Source organism: Pleuronectes platessa, chromosome 9 (genome assembly GCF_947347685.1).
Source record: "Pleuronectes platessa chromosome 9, fPlePla1.1, whole genome shotgun sequence".
In the NCBI taxonomy this organism is placed as follows: Eukaryota; Metazoa; Chordata; class Actinopteri; order Pleuronectiformes; family Pleuronectidae; genus Pleuronectes; species Pleuronectes platessa.
In genome coordinates, this window is record NC_070634.1 from 27072115 (window position 1) to 27089516 (window position 17402).

Here is a 17402-nt window from a genome sequence, read left to right on the forward strand (position 1 = left end):
TTCTTTCCAAGATATATCTATATAAAGGGGTCAAAATGTTGATAAATATAGTTTGAAAACAACGATAGTAGCAGCATCAGCAACTAACTACAAACAGAAGATAAGAAATAAACATATTTACAGTGAAAAACAAGATTTGTGGGGGGGTTCAGTCCCTGAAGGAGAGTTGTGAGTGCGTTAATCACAGCCCTTGATGTGTGTGTGGGTTTCCTTCATAGTCCTTCTGTGTGTCCTGCTATGTTCAACAGATGGATCAAAGGCAGAGGACAAATTTCCCCCATTTGCATGTAGTGTGTCTGACCAATAAATGTATCTTGCAAACACTGTCTCATCCGTCAACACCACGTCATGACGGTAAGCGTGATGCATCATTTCCTGTTTTCTTGCCGCTGGTGGTGATCGCTCTCTGAACTAGCTCCTCTGGTAAACACAGCTGGTTCTCTGTAGCACTACGGCTAAAATCACCGGTCTGTAGTTACATCTCAACCCCTACTCTCTGGTGCTTAGTGATCCTGTGTTCTGTTTGAGCTCGACCTCGTAGCTCTAGAGCAGCGATGTCTTCTCTCTCTCCCTGTTGCTCCACTGCTCTCTCTTACTTGGCCCCAAACACCTTAGAGATACATTATCTAATGATATAGCTGCGCTAGACGACATTGCCCTTGCTTCCAATGAAACAGTCAGGAACTTGGGAGTGATCTTTGATCCTGATTTGTCCTTTAATTCACACCTAAAACAAATTTCTAGGACCGCCTATTTCCACTTGCATAATATCTCAAAAATCAGACATGTCCTTTCGCAAAAAGATGCAGAAAAACTAGTCCACGCCTTTGTTACATCGAGACTGGACTATTGTAGTTCAGTACTATCAGGCTCCACCACCAAACGTTTAGTTTAAAAAGGCATAGAGGTATTGATGGCTGATCTACTGAGTGGGCCATGGTTTTCATCGTACTACCATACAAACCTAGCCTGACGTTGTCAGACTCACAATTCTAGTCAGTTTAGTCCATTGGGCTGTGATTATGGGGCGTGTTTCAACTGACCAGGAAGTAAAATTCTTCTTCGCTCAATTGGATAGACCTACAACCAATCAGAGCAACGTAGTATGTGACGTATGCTAAGCAACGCATTGTGAGTTATTTACTAACGCCGGGTTCACACCGGACGCTTCAGCGCAGCGCCAAGCCTTAAATAACAGCTGGCTCCCATCCACTCCCATGTTAAAACTTTGTGCCGGTCACACCGGAGGCTGAAGCACCGCGAGGCAGCCTTGACGCAGCGTGGTGCTTCAGCCTCCGGTGTGACCGGCACAAAGCCGTTCAGCGATCTACTGGATCAACGGGTGATATTATTAGCGCTGCCCGGCGGTTCAGCGTCGCTTCAGTGTCCGGTGTGAACAGCCCAGCGCCGGGGCGATAGGGATTAGCGCGGTGCTTTGGCGTCGCCTCCACGTTCTGTGTTCCTCTTTCAAAATGAATGCGCTGTCGATGTCTTCTAAAACAGACTCAATGGCAGCATCTACACATCTCAGCTCGCCAGCGGCAGCCATGTTTGTTGAAAACGAATTCAACCCGAGGGCACTTTGGTGACGTGGTTGATTACGTTACCGTTGATCATCTGTCAATCATCGTATAAAGCCCGCCCTGACAATCTGATTGGCCCGGTCGGGCCAGAATTTTTCCTCAACGGAGCGACTCCAGACCGAACTGCCCGACCTAAAATGTTGTGGGCGGGGCTAAGTTCGTCTGGCATCCAGGCTAATACAAACCAGTAGCCAGTCAGATTTACCTTGAGCCTCAGTGTACCAGCAAGTTCAGCCTGTATCATTGGTTACAAGGCAAAAGCCCTGATGATGCTAAGACGCAGAGGGAATTTATGACACATGACACACGGAGCTTCTCTTTCCAGCTTCTCCTTCCTCTTCTTCATCCCTATCACATCGAGGTAAGTCATATCTCATCAGTACATGTTACTGACTTGATCCCTTCCCCGAGTCCCTTTGCTTTATCGCCCGCAGATCCGGGCCCGCTGTGGCCGCACCATGGATTACGATTGTTGATCGCGCATCAGAGGTCGCAATGTTGGATCCAGTTTGGTGGATTCTATATCGTGCAGGCTGATCGTAGTGGTAATGGCGGATCCTCTGTCGCGTTGGCATCAGATAATGGTGGTGGACCAGGACCGAGGTCGGCGGCTGATGACGGATCCCAATAAGCGGCAGCGGACAATGACTGTTGACTAAAGTGGATCCGATCTGGATGGTGGATCATGATCTTGCTGGTTGCTGACCATAGACATGATTGCAGCAGGACTGATTGACATGTAGTATTGAAGTTATCCTTCAAGATGTTTACCCTCATCAATGCTGCTGAAAACTTCAATCTTGATGATTTTTTCCTTTACTTGACATCTGTTGACTTCTGTCCGTCCTGGGAGACGGATCCTCACATGTGTCTCTGAGGTTTCTACGTATTTTTACCCTGTTAAAAGGGTTTTTAGTAGTTTTTCCTTTCTCTTGCTGAGGGTTAAGGACAGAGGATGTCTCACCATGTTAAAGCCCTTTGAGACGAATTGTGATTTGTGAAAATGGGCTATACAAATAAAATTTGATTGAATGATTGATATGTATCTTGTGTGTGATATGTGCACTCTGAAAGGTGGTTTGACAGACTATGATGTGTTGGGGCACGGAGGAGTGTGAGGAAGGTCATGGCTCTGGGATAGATTCTGCTCCTCAGTCTGTTGGTGGAGGTTCTTTGTTATGGTCTGCACCATAACCCCTCCCTCCTCTGTGTGTGTGTTTGTCGGGGGGGGGGGGGATTTAATGTACAACTGATCAATCATCAAGTGATCAGTCGTCATCATTAATGACAAACCACATGGAAACAGATTGGGGTAGAAGTAGCAGCAGCGCAGCAAACGTGATGCTGGCAACAGTTCACCGAGGTATTTCACACGCTGCTGTGTCATTGTCCCAGGATTCATACCAAGCTGTGGACCTGCCTGGTCTATCTGACAGGCGAACAAATAACATCACGTCAGTAAAGTTATTTATTAAAGTCAATAAAGAAAGGGTTGGTACTCAGACAGCTGTATTGTTGATGCCCTGGTACACTGCCACACCTACTACTGAACTGACGCACAGCCTCTCTCTATTTTTACCTCTCTCTCTCTCTCTGACACACAGCTTCAATATGTGACTATTATTTCGGTGTCTCATCACCACATAGTAATCGGGGAAAACAATGGTATGTCTCAAACGTCATATATTTTTCGTCAACGCAGCACTTTCCTTAGGTTTGATACCATGAATTTAGTTATACAAATGACAACAGAAGAAATTATATAATGAATTTCAAGCTTTGCTCCAGCCTAAAATCGAATTGGTCCTCCACAGTAAATATTTAACCAGGCAGTTTTGCCTGGTTAAAGTTTTGCCCCAACTGCTGCACGTCGTACAACGTTACCTTTGACCTCCCAAGAAGTCGTTGAGGATGGTCCTCACACTCAGCTGTGACGTCACCCAGAAATAAAACAACTTGGAAAAGTGGACTTTATATTTTTACAAAGATTAAAACCCCATGGCTTAAAAAGGTTTTAACCCAAAGAGTAATAATGGACCATGGCTGTTTCCTCAGGTTTCCTGTCCACAGCTAATTCTAACACTATAGTCTCCATCAAAGGTTCATGTGAAGATAAGTCCGAAGTTTAAAACTATATTTTGGTGCTCTGTTATGTTTAATGTCCATTCAAATGTTTTTCTTCTCTTTTAGAATCAGTGTAACTTTGGTTAAACTGTTTTCCAGGATATTAGACCTGGAGACATTGTGACATGAAATGGTCAAACAGACATTTCAATTTGCAAAGGTCTTGTTCTACAGAGACTGAATATGACTCCAGGTCAAGATGGCTGCTGTGAATTAGTTCAGGCTCAGATTATTTATTTTTTATTTTTGCTGTTTACATCAAATTTGTTTAGAAAAATAAACGTGTTGTTCTCTATAGTGTGTTGTGCTGTATTGTTGATTTCTTTAGCAACATTACCACACCTCCTGTTGTTGAATTGATGGAACAGCCTCTCTATTTATATCTCTGGCCTTTAGAAATCAAAAGTATGTTTTTCTTCAGCTAGGTAATAAAGCTTCTCCCACAGATGCTTCACATGTTTGTTTGGGTGGGAACTGTTTCTGTGTGAGGACGCCAACAACGCCTAAACAATGGGAAATAATTCATTTCACATTTGGAGACTGAAGTGGAAGTCTTCCTCATCTGAATGCCTAAGTGTCCTTGGGCAAGATACTGAACCCATAATTGCCCCTCATAGAAAAAGTGCTGCTCATAGATGCACCATCATTTTACCCTTTGTCCCTATATTCATTACATCACATTTCATTTAGCTGACGATTTTATCCAAAGCGACTCACAATAAGTGCATTCAACCATGAGGGTACAAACCCAGAACAACAAGAATCAAGAAAGTACAATTTCTTCAAAAAATACGTTATAAAATTGTATTCAAGGTAGAGTCGGAAGAGGTGTGTTTTTATTTGCGGCGGAAGATGTGTAAACTCTCAGATGTCCGGATGTCGATGGGGAGCTCATTCCACCGTTTAGGAGCCAGGAAAGAAAACAGTCCTGAATTTGATGAGTGTTTATCAGTGAGGGAGCAACGAGCCGATTGGCCGAAGCAGAGCGGAGTGAATGGGCTGTTACTTTTGACCATGTCCTGGATGTAGACTGAACCCGATCCCTTCACAGCATGGTACCAAGTACTAATGTTTTGAACCGGATGCAAACAGCCACTGGTAACCAGTGAAGGGAGCGGAGGAGCGGAGCAGTGAGAGTGAATTTAGGTCAAAAACCATTCGAGCCGCTGCATTCTGGATGAGCTGCCGTGACAGTCTCAGTTGAGTGGCGTTGAAACCAGACTGGTGAGGGTCAAGAAGGTTATTGTGGTTAAGATAGGGGAAGAGTTGATTAACGATATTCAGTCATTTGGAAATAGTATTACATCAGGATAAACAATAACCTGCAAAACCTCAGCTGCTGCCGACTTAACATTTAAAGATGATCATTCAATGGTTTTACCTCAAAGTTTTTATCCTAAGTGTAAAATATACATATGAAATGTATTGTGGGGTTTTCTCATGAGCTCACTATATTGTGCTCTATACAGAGGACCGTTTATAGTAAAGTAGGGTTATTGAATGAGTGGGTGATAGAACAGAACTACAAATTAAACCAGGAAACACCAAACTCAAACAAATAACCATGACACCGTGACTTTGACCGACCATATCTCCCTTGATTGAGGTCAAACAGAAATGTCTCTCATGTTATTTTAAAGCTCTTTATTTAGCTTAACTGTTTGCTATACCCAGTATTATTCCCAGTTAAAGGTGAATTGTGCTCTGAATTTAGTGAGATTCTTTCTTCCTGGTGGCGTCTCAAGTCAAATATCAAATCATAGGCTCCACCAAAAGACATAACAGGCAAGATCATTAAAGAATAAACCAGAATATATTTTAACATAGTAGTGCTGTCAGTTAAACGCGTTATTAACGGCGTTAACGCAAACCCATTTTAACGCCGTTAATTTTTTTATCGCGAGATTAACGCAGAGCTGCCAACTCTCACACGTGTGTGTGTGTGTGTGTGTGTGTGTGTGTGTGTGTCCTCCCAGAAAGCGCACCGGTCCGGCGGCTCCGCCCACCGCCACCGCGCACTCGCTCAGAGAATCACAGTGAGATCAGAGCTCGTTCACGTGGAGTCGGTCACGCTCAGTGAGTGACTGCCTCTTAACTATGGAAACAGTGAAAACACAGAGTTTCTCTGGTCTCAGCTGATCAGAGATCAGCGTCTCAGCTTCTTGATCAGAGCAGAAGCTGCAGTTGGTTTCTACCGATCTTCAGTTTCTGTGTTCGCCTCCAGTCTGACCTGCTCTCGCTTTTTGTTTTAATATTTCGCCAACTAAAATATATATTTTTAAGCTATTAGGCTGCAGCTATATGTTTGTATTTATTTAAAAATAGGGTACTTCTTATTTCATACATTTTCCACAAATATGGGGAGGACTCAAATAGCCCTACAAAGTTCTGTGTTTAATTTATTTCAAAGTAGGCCGACACTTGCCTGTGTATTTTGTTTGTTTGTTATTTTGTTGCTTGTCTGTTTGAGTAGCTGCTGAAATCAAAGAAGTAGTAGGCTTACCTCTTATTGGTTACCTAACTGTTACGGTTCATTGTTTCTGAAATAAGAGGCCTGAATGCTATGTTCGCAGCAAACTTGAAAAAAAGAAAATATGAAGCCATGGTTTAACTGCACTATAGTCCTTGTTTACCTGAAATGTGCACTTTATAATTTTATTTTGTATCGCCCTGTTTGACAATGTTGTTTTTCAATAAAATAAAACATTTGCATAAAGCAAGCCAATTCACTTTTCCATGTTCATAAGAGCATTAAAACGAAAAACAAAATTATGGAAAAAAAATAAATGAAGGAACATTTAGAATAGATACAAATTTGCGATTAATTGCGTTTAATTGTTTGACAGCACTATAATATAGGTATTAGTCCATTCACAATGTGTTTCAGATTCTTTTTTATTCTTCCTCTAAGAAAATGTTGACATATCATGTGGATGTGCAAATACCTTTAGTATTAATTTTATTTGTATAGCCCATATTTACAAATTACAATTCGTCTCATAGGGCTTTAACATGGTGAGACATCCTCTGTCCTTAACCCTCAGCAAGAGTAAGGAAAAACTACTAAAAAACCTTTTAACAGGTAAAAATACGTAGAAACCTCAGAGACACATGTGAGGACCCGTCTCCCAGGACGGACAGAAGTCAACAGATGTCAAGTGAAGGAAAAAATCATCAAGATTAAAGTTGTTAGCAGCATTGATGAGGGTAGAAATCATAATCATCATAATAATACTTTTAGCCATCTTTATTTGTACAGCACTTTTCTTAAAGTTACAAAGGGCTTCACATGAAGGTGAAACATTGATATGATGACTCTCTCTCTCTCTTCCCCCCCTTTTGTCTTTGTCAACTCCTGCCCACTGAGTCTTTTTAAGTTACTGCATCAGCTGCATGTGTTTCAATCTCCTGCCGAACATACATTTTAGTGATCTGTGAAAGGCTCTTAAAGGAGCCTGTGTCAAATATTCACATTATTCAACATTGAGTAACTGTCAGTTACACATGCATTTCAAGCCAAAACAACAAATGTTAATTACTGTGTATTACAGATACATGCTTTATCTTTTAAAAGGAGAATTTTAGTATTTAGCTGAACACTCACTGGGAAGCACCAAATAATGTCATCATCAATTTAGCAACTGGGTCACACACAGGAAACAAATTCAGACAATTTAACTTGATTTTGTTAGGAGGTATTTAAAAAGCAGATGAAAACTGGTGATAAAGTTCACACCTCTCAAAATCTGCTCTTCCTGTTTTAGCCTCTCTGCATCTTTATGACTGACCCAGAATAAAAAACAACATATAAATAAACAAAATGCTATATTTTTAGTTAATGAAAAGACTCGGAAAGTTTCAACACTAGTGGAAGTTGTGGGTCCAGCATTGGAGGAGGACGAGGGATTTAGAGAATTTATAGTTTTATCATCTCTAATGTTGTCAATACCAAATATCATAAGGTTTCTATGTTTTAAATGAAAGTTTAAGTTTATCTTACTCAACAACAGAAAAAGGATTGTTACACGTCCTGCTGCTGTGTCATAAACTTAAAAATTAACATTCTCAATAACATGTATGCCAATAGTGTAGGGGAGAGCGGGGTAATGTTGGACATTTTTTACATTTGCTCCCCTCCAGGCAAGGTAAACTTATATATCAGTAAAATTTACACATTTCCCATTAATTCAGGATGTTTTCTAGCAATGGAAATTATCAGAATGTCTTCAGGACAAAGGGCAGTGAAATTATGATTGTTTTTAAAAAAGTGGTCTTGTGTCCCACTTTACCCCGGCTACGGGGTAAAGTGGTCCTCTTACTTTTTCCACTATAAAACTACAATAACAACTCATTTTGTAATAGTTAAAATCCTGACAGCTAGATTGACAACCACACAGTCCAAAACTAATATCGGACTAGTAACAGAATCATGGGGATTGGTCAATTAAGCACATTTATGTTATTATGATTCATGGTGGCGCATTTGTCCCACTTTACCCCACAGCCACCGTTTTAGAAAAAACATCTCTTAGCAATTCAAGCTAATCTTCAGCTAGCATCAATCACATGGTTTTATATATCGGAAGTTCACCAACATTTATGATATAAGTTTTTCTACCCATTTGAATTTGTTTTGACACAACAGTTGATTAAGTTCAAAGCAAGAACATTTATGTGAAAAAACATACTTTCCACAGCACCAGCACCAACTTCTCCTTCATGGCAATGGGGGAATGGGAGGGGCTTTTAAACATAATGGTCAAATGACCACAAATGTGTTCCATTGCCTAGATACAGGGGGTGTCTCACATTACCCGATGTCCCACATTACCCCGCTCTCCCTTATTTATGTCCAAATGTAGAATAGAAATGGTTTCTTTACTAAAGCAGCTGGGCAAACTTAACCTTTGTTATTTGATGAAGCTGGTCCCAAAATGATTTTATCAGAAAGGAGATTGACAGCAGAAATAACGTTGTTTTTTCGTTGTTTTAATGAATGATTACAAAATATAAAGCAGCAATATTTTCTTCTTTTGTGTAGTAACACACATTTATCATCATTTCCATCTTTTGTGGCTTCAATCTAATGTGAAAGCCAGATTTGTGTCACGTACAAAAGAATAACCAAAACAAGTATTTTTCTACATTTTCAACATGAGTAAAGTCTGAAGAAAAGCAATAAATTAATAAATAAATTATTGAGAGAATTAAAAGAAACAATGGTATTTGAGTTGATTAGAATCTCGCACCATTGAGATCAATATATGAGTTTATAATAATATTAAATAATGGAAATGAAGAAACATGAAATAAATCTTTTAAATAATTTAAATAGTTAATCGGACAACAATCTTTCTGAGTGAATCCCCAGTAGTTTATCAGTGAAACTATTTCTGTTTAACATAAATTAAAAGTAATAAATATATATATATAAATAAATTGAACAAAAGTTAATTTAAAGTTTTGTGATCGTGTGTCTATCATTGGTGCTGACTAAGCTCACTTTAACTTCACCCAGTCCCTATCACCTTTTGACTAAATATGTATTTTATAATCTGTGTGACTACCAATCAAAGATGGCAGCAAGTACACCAAAGACCAGAGAAGGTTCTCTCAGAGTCCTTCAAGTGGATTCAAAGGTTCATCCATTTTTGTTCTGAAATCTAAAATAGGATGAAGATGAGGAGTCCAATCAGCAGATGCAGCATTCCCATTCTGACACAACAGGCATCACTGGCAGTGGTCGTTGTAGCTGCCTGTGTCGAGGTTGTTGTAGATGTGGTGGCAGTGGTAGTTGTGGTTGTGGAAGCAACCGCTGGGGCAGTGGTTGCTGTAGTTGAGGGAATGGTTGCTGTAGTTGGGGCAGTAGTTGTTGTTGGGGCAGTGCTTGTAGTGGCGGCAGTGGTTGTTGTAGTTGGGGCAGTAGTTGTTGTCATTGGGGTAGTGGTTGTTGTAGTTGGGGTTGTGGTTGTTTTAGTGGTTGTTGGGTTAGTGGTTGTTGTCGTTGGGATCGTGGTTGATGGGGTAGTTTTTGTTGTAGTTTGGGTAGTTGCTGCTGTAATTGGGGAAGTAGTTGTAGTTGCGACCGTGGTTGTTGTTGTTTGGGAAGTGGTTGTTGTTGTTGGGGTAGTGGTTGCTGTAGTTGGGGAAGTAGTTGTTGTTGCGACGAGGGTTGTTGTCGTTGTTGGGGCAGTAGTTGTTGCTGCGACAGTGGTTGTTGTTTTTGGGGCAGTGGTTGCTGTAATAGGGGCAGTGGCTGCTGTAGTTAGGGAAGTAGTTGTTGTTGCGACAGTGGTTGTTGTTTTTGGGGCAGTGGTTGCTGTAATAGGGGCAGTGGTTGCTGTAGTTAGGGAAGTAGTTGTTGTTGCGATGGGGGTTGTTGTTGGGGAAGTGGTTGTTGTAGTTGGGGCAGTAGTTGTTGCGACAGTGGTTGTTGTTGTTGGGGAAGTGGTTGTTATGGTTGGGGCAGTGGTTGTTGTTGCGACAGTGGTTGTTGTTGTTGGGGAAGTGGTTGTTGTTGCGACGGGGGCTGTTGTTGTTGGGGTAGTGGTTGCTATAGTAGGGGCAGTGGTTGCTGTTGCGTCAGTGGTTGTTGTTGTTGGGGAAGTGGTTGTTGTTGTTGTTCGGGCAGTAGTTGTTGTTATTGGGGTAGTGGTTGCTGTAGTAGGGGCAGTGGTAGCTGTAGTTGGGGAAGTAGTTGTTGTTGCGACAGTGGTTGTTGTTGTTGGAGAAGTGGTTGTGGTTGTTGGAGCAGTAGTTGTTGTTATTGGGGCAGTGGCCGTTGTTATTGGGGTAGTGGTTGCTGTAGTAGGGGCAGTGGTAGCTGTAGTTGGTGAAGTAGTTGTTGTTGCGACGGGGGTTGTTGTTGTTGGGGAAGTACTTGTTGTTGTTGGGGTAATGGTTGCTGTAGTTGGGGAAGTAGTTGTTGTTGCGATGGGGGTTGTTGTCGTTGTTGGGGCAGTAGTTGTTGCTGCGACAGTGGTTGTTGTTGTTGGGGCAGTGGTTGCTGTAATAGGGGCAGTGGTTGCTGTAGTTAGGGAAGTAGTTGTTGTTGCGACGGGGGTTGTTGTAGTTGGGGCAGTAGTTGTTGTTGTGAAAGTGGTTGTTGTTGGGGAAGTGGTTGTTGTGGCGACAGTAGTTGTTGTTGTTGGGGCAGTGGTTGTTGTTGTTGGGGCAGTAGTTGTAATTGGGGCAGTGGTTGTTGTCGTAGGGGCAGTGATTGCTGTAGTTTGGGAAGTAGTTGTTGTTGCGACGGGGGCTGTTGTTGTTGGGGTAGTGGTTGCTATAGTAGGGGCAGTGGTTGCTGTTGCGTCAGTGGTTGTTGTTGTTTGGGCAATGGTGGCTGTAGTAGGAGCAGTGGTTGTTGTTGCGACAGTGGTTGTTGTTGTTGGGGAAGTGGTTGTTGTTGTTGGGGTAGTGGTTGTTGTTATTGGGGTAGTGGTTGCTGTAGTAGGGGTAGTGGTTGCTGTAGTTGGGGAAGTAGTTGTTGTTGCGACAGTGGTTGTTGTTGTTGGAGAAGTGGTTGTGGTTGTTGGAGCAGTAGTTGTTGTTATTGGGGCAGTGGTTGTTGTTATTTGGGCAGTGGTTGTTGTTGCGACAGTGGTTGTTGTTGTTGGGGCAGTGGTTGTTGTTGCGACAGTGGTTGTTGTTGTTGGAGCAGTAGTTGTTGTTATTGGGGCAGTGGTTGTTGTTATTGGGGTAGTGGTTGCTGTAGTAGGGGCAGTGATTGCTGTAGTTGGTGAAGTAGTTGTTGTTGCGACGGGGGTTGTTGTTGTTGGGGTAGTGGTTGTGGTTGTTGGAGCAGTAGTTGTTGTTATTGGGGCAGTGGTTGTTGTTATTGGGGCAGTGGTTGTTGTTGCGACAGTGGTTGTTGTTGTTGGGGCAGTGGTTGTTGTTGCGACAGTGGTTGTTGTTGTTGGAGCAGTAGTTGTTGTTATTGGGGCAGTGGTTGTTGTTATTGGGGTAGTGGTTGCTGTAGTAGGGGCAGTGATTGCTGTAGTTGGTGAAGTAGTTGTTGTTGCGACGGGGGTTGTTGTTGTTGGGGAAGTGGTTGTTGTTGGGACAGTGGTTGTTGTTGTTGGGGCAGTGGTTGTTGTTGCGACAGTGGTTGTTGTTGTTGGAGCAGTAGTTGTTGTTATTGGGGCAGTGGTTGTTGTTATTGGGGTAGTGGTTGCTGTAGTAGGGGCAGTGATTGCTGTAGTTGGTGAAGTAGTTGTTGTTGCGACGGGGGTTGTTGTTGTTGGGGAAGTGGTTGTGGTTGTTGGAGCAGTAGTTGTTGTTATTGGGGCAGTGGTTGTTGTTATTGGGGCAGTGGTTGTTGTTGCGACAGTGGTTGTTGTTGTTGGGGCAGTGGTTGTTGTTGCGACAGTGGTTGTTGTTGTTGGAGCAGTAGTTGTTGTTAATGGGGCAGTGGTTGTTGTTATTGGGGTAGTGGTTGCTGTAGTAGGGGCAGTGATTGCTGTAGTTGGTGAAGTAGTTGTTGTTGCGACGGGGGTTGTTGTTGTTGGGGAAGTGGTTGTTGTTGGGACAGTGGTTGTTGTTGTTGGGGCAGTGGTTGTTGTTGCGACAGTGGTTGTTGTTGTTGGGGCAGTGGTTGTTGTTGCGACAGTGGTTGTTGTTGTTGGGGAAGTGGTTGTTGTTGTTGGGGTAGTGGTTGTTGTTATTGGGGTAGTGGTTGCTGTAGTAGGGGTAGTGGTTGCTGTAGTTGGGGAAGTAGTTGTTGTTGCGACAGTGGTTGTTGTTGTTGGAGAAGTGGTTGTGGTTGTTGGAGCAGTAGTTGTTGTTATTGGGGCAGTGGTTGTTGTTATTGGGGCAGTGGTTGTTGTTGCGACAGTGGTTGTTGTTGCTGGGGCAGTGGTTGTTGTTGCGACAGTGGTTGTTGTTGTTGGAGCAGTAGTTGTTGTTATTGGGGCAGTGGTTGTTGTTATTGGGGTAGTGGTTGCTGTAGTTGGTGAAGTAGTTGTTGTTGCGACGGGGGTTGTTGTTGTTGGGGAAGTGGTTGTTGTTGGGACAGTGGTTGTTGTTGTTGGGGCAGTGGTTGTTGTTGCGACAGTGGTTGTTGTTGTTGGGGCAGTGGTTGTTGTTGCGACAGTGGTTGTTGTTGTTGGAGCAGTAGTTGTTGTTATTGGGGCAGTGGTTGTTGTTGCGACAGTGGTTGTTGTTGTTGGAGCAGTAGTTGGTGTTATTGGGGTAGTGGTTGCTGTAGTAGGGGCAGTGATTGCTGTAGTTGGTGAAGTAGTTGTTGTTGCGACGGGGGTTGTTGTTGTTGGGGAAGTACTTGTTGTTGTTGGGGAAGTGGTTGTTGTTGTTGTTGCGGCAGTAGTTGTTGTTGCAACAGGGGTTATTGTTGTTGTTGGGGAAGTGGTTGTTGTTGTTGCGGCAGTAGTTGTTGTTGCGACAGTGGTTGTTGTTGTTGGGGTAGTGGTTGTGGTTGTTGGGGCAGATGTTGTTGTTATTGGGGTAGTGGTTGTTGTTGATGTAGTTGTGGATGTTGTTGGGGTTTTGGTTGTTGTAGTTGGGGTAGTGGTTGTTGTAGTTGGGGTAGTTGTTGTTGTCGTTGGGATAGTAGTTGTTGTAGTTGGGGCAGTGGTTGTTGTAGTTGGGGTAGTGGTTATTGTAGTTGGGTTAGTGGTAGTTGCAGTTGGGGTAGTGGTTGTTGTTGATGGGGTCGTGGTGGTTGGGGTTGTGGTTGTTGTAGTTGGGGTAGTGGTTGTTGTAGTTGGGGTAGTGGTTGTTGTAGTTGGGATAGTGGTTGTTGTGGTTGGGGTAGTGGTTGTTGTAGTTGGGGTAGTTGTTGTTGTCGTTGGGGTCGTGGTTGTTGTTGATGGGGTCGTGGTGGTTGGGGTTGTGGTTGTTGTAGTTGGGGTAGTGGTTGTTGTAGTTGGGGTAGTGGTTGTTGTAGTTGGGATAGTGGTTGTTGTGGTTGGGGTAGTGGTTGTTGTAGTTGGGGTAGTTGTTGTTGTCGTTGGGGTAGTGGTTGTTGTAGTTGGGGTCGTGGTTGTTGTGGATGGGGTCGTGGTGGTTGGGGTTGTGGTTGTTGTAGTTGGGGTAGTGGTTGTTGTAGTTGGGGTAGTTGTTATTGTTGTTGGTGTAGTGGTTGTTGTCGTTGGGGTAGTGGTTGTTGTAGTTGAGGTAGTGGTTGTTGTAGTTGGGGTAGTGGTTGTTGTTGTTGGGGTAGTGGTTGTTGTAGTTGGCGTAGTGGTTGTTGTAGTTGGGGTAGTGGTTGTTGTCGTTGTGGCAGTGGTTGTTGTCGTTGGGGTAGTGGTTGTTGTTGTTGGGGTAGTGGTTGTTGTCGTTGGGGTAGTGGTTGTTGTAGTTGGGGTAGTGGTTGTTGTCGTTGGGGTAGTGGTTGTTGTAAATGGGGTAGTGGTAGTTGTAGTTGGGGTAGTGGTTGTTGTTGTTGGGGTAGTGGTTGTTGTAGTTGAGGTAGTGGTTGTTGTCGTTGGTGTAGTGGTTGTTGTAGTTGGGGTAGTGGTTGTTGTCGTTGGGGTAGTGGTTGTTGTAGTTGGGGTAGTTGTCGTTGTAGTTGGGGTAGTGGTTGTTGTCATTGGGGTAGTGGTTGTTGTAGTTGGGGTAGTGGTTGTTGTCGTTGGGGTAGTGGTTGTTGTCGTTGGGATAGTGGTTGTTGTAGTTGGGGTAGTGGTTGTTGTAGTTGGGGTAGTGGTTGTTGTAGTTGGGGTAGTTGTTGTTGTCGTTGGGATAGTGGTTGTTGTAGTTGGGGTAGTGGTTGTTGTAGTTGGGGTAGTGGTTGTTGTAGTTGGGGTAGTGGTTGTTGTAGTTGGGGTAGTTGTTGTTGTCGTTGGGATAGTGGTTGTTGTAGTTGGGGTAGTGGTTGTTGTAGTTGGGGTAGTGGTTGTTGTAGTTGGGGTAGTGGTTGTTGTAGTTGGGGTAGTGGTTGTTGTCGTTGTGGCAGTGGTTGTTGTCGTTGGGGTAGTGGTTGTTGTTGTTGGGGTAGTGGTTGTCGTAGTTGGGGTAGTGGTTGTTGTCGTTGGGGTAGTGGTTGTTGTAGTTGGGGTAGTGGTTGTTGTCGTTGGGGTAGTGGTTGTTGTAAATGGGGTAGTGGTAGTTGTAGTTGGGGTAGTGGTTGTTGTTGTTGGGGTAGTGGTTGTTGTAGTTGAGGTAGTGGTTGTTGTCGTTGGTGTAGTGGTTGTTGTAGTTGGGGTAGTGGTTGTTGTAGTTGGGGTAGTGGTTGTTGTCGTTGGGGTAGTGGTTGTTGTAGTTGGGGTAGTTGTCGTTGTAGTTGGGGTAGTGGTTGTTGTCATTGGGGTAGTGGTTGTTGTAGTTGGGGTAGTGGTTGTTGTCGTTGGGGTAGTGTTTGTTGTAGTTGGGGTAGTTGTTGTTGTCGTTGGGATAGTGGTTGTTGTAGTTGGGGTAGTGGTTGTTGTAGTTGGGGTAGTTGTTGTTGTCGTTGGGATAGTGGTTGTTGTAGTTGGGGCAGTGGTTGTTGTAGTTGGGGCAGTGGTTGTTGTAGTTGGGGTAGTGGTTGTTGTAGTTGGGGTAGTGGTTGTTGTAGTTGGGGTAGTGGTTGTTGTCGTTGGGGTAGTGGTTGTTGTAGTTGGGGTAGTGGTTGTTGTCGTTGGGGTAGTGGTTGTTGTAAATGGGGTAGTGGTAGTTGTAGTTGGGGTAGTGGTTGTTGTTGTTGGGGTAGTGGTTGTTGTAGTTGAGGTAGTGGTTGTTGTCGTTGGTGTAGTGGTTGTTGTAGTTGGGGTAGTGGTTGTTGTAGTTGGGGTAGTGGTTGTTGTCGTTGGGGTAGTGGTTGTTGTAGTTGGGGTAGTTGTCGTTGTAGTTGGGGTAGTGGTTGTTGTCATTGGGGTAGTGGTTGTTGTAGTTGGGGTAGTGGTTGTTGTCGTTGGGGTAGTGTTTGTTGTAGTTGGGGTAGTTGTTGTTGTCGTTGGGATAGTGGTTGTTGTAGTTGGGGTAGTGGTTGTTGTAGTTGGGGTAGTTGTTGTTGTCGTTGGGATAGTGGTTGTTGTAGTTGGGGCAGTGGTTGTTGTAGTTGGGGCAGTGGTTGTTGTAGTTGGGGTAGTGGTTGTTGTAGTTGGGGTAGTGGTTGTTGTAGTTGGGGTAGTGGTAGTCGTTGTTGTAGTGAGAGTGTTACACAAACTAGTCCCACAACAGGCTGGTCCACTGGTAATGGCACCAACACTTTGCATGAAAGGCAGTGACCCCAGGCTGGCAGCAGCTGCACACAGATTTGTAGATGCACAGCCAAAAGCTGGAGAAGTGCCTGCCACACTTGTCACTAAAGATGAAACACAATCGTAGGTTTGTTAGTTGGATAATTTCAGAGAGAATTCTTCACTTTAACAGGAACTTGAATTCATGAGGAAATGTATTTTAATGACAGTAATTTAACATTAGTCGTTGCCATAGTTACAGTCGTGCAGTATTTTAGCATCGCACCTTATTACTGACATGTACACGTGTACTTCAGGACCTCGTGACCTCACTGATTTCACTGTTATATGTTCTCATGTGTGCAACAGAGAATATGTGTGATCCAATCCAACCACACCCTTCAACTATACTGGTTGTTTTCAGAGGTGATACAGGCCTGAAGCTTTCAACCAGCAGAGGGCAGCAGAACACTGTGTTTCAGTCTGATGTTAAGTTACTTGTCTCAGTGAAAGAAGCAAGTCCACAATTTAAACATACGTTCACGTCAGTCAAAATGTTGAACGAAATCAAACTCAATTAATCAATCAATCAATCATCAATACAATTTTATTTGTATAGCCCATATTCACAAATCAAAATTCGTCTCATAGGGCTTTTACATGGTGTGACAACCTCTGTCTTTAACCCTCAGCAAGAGTCAGGACAAACTACTAAAAACCCTTTTAACAGGTAAAAATACGTAGAAACCTCAGAGAGACACATGTGAGGGATCCGTCTCCCAGGACGGACAGAAGTGCATTAGATGTCAGGTGTAGGAAAACATCATCAAGATAAAGGTTTTAGAAACATTGATGAGGGTAAATATTTTTAAAGATATCTTTAATACTACATGTCAAGCAGTCCTGCTGCATCATAGCTTATGGGCAGCAGCCAGTAAGATCATGATCCGCCATCCAGATCGGATCCACTATAGTATAATTAATGAGTTTGTTCAATGTTCATTGTTGAGCTGTATTTATTTCATGTTTTCAAAGCTGTTCCCATTTCTTAGTTCAATGATTATCAAAACAAACAATTGTTCTTTTAATTCACTTTTGAATCAAAGAAACTCAAAATGAGTAAAAAAAAAATTGTGGACAGAGCAAGAGACTTTTGTACGGAAGCGTGATGAATTCACATGAAATTATAGTTCCTGTATAGACATGGACTTGCTGTTATGAATCTGTAACTTCACAAAGGAAAAGTTTTATGTTTTAGACCCTTCAAAGAGGCACAAGCTCTTACTGTGTTGTTTAGTGAAGTTTCTAATAAACCTGAAAACATCAGTTGAAAGTCTCGACTATCTTTAGGGGGATATGCTTCAGATAGATAAAGGATATTTTTCATCTTTGTCATTAATTCAAATATTTTGTTTGTTACTCTTTTGTAGTTCACTGTTATTTATACAGAAGGAGAATCGGACAGTTTTAAGCGACGCTATAATATATATGTTATGGATCATAAATACAGAGTAACACAGATGATACAGATTTAATTAAAGTGCTTTAAATGTTTAGTACATGAGTAAATATATCTTAA

At 43.0% G+C, this 17402-nt stretch overlaps 1 protein-coding gene across 1 annotated transcript; it reads right to left on the reverse strand.

Annotated features, from left to right (window-relative positions):
• Nucleotides 1–9437: 9437 nt before the first annotated feature.
• On the reverse strand, nt 9438–14311 carry LOC128448747 (integumentary mucin C.1; the record flags this gene model as incomplete). The annotated part of the gene is made up of 2 exons (XM_053431519.1): nt 9438–9593; nt 13715–14311. Coding segments are annotated over 2 exons (753 nt in total), but the record flags the coding sequence as incomplete, so codon positions are not given.
• Between the last annotated feature and the right edge of the window lie 3091 nt (nt 14312–17402).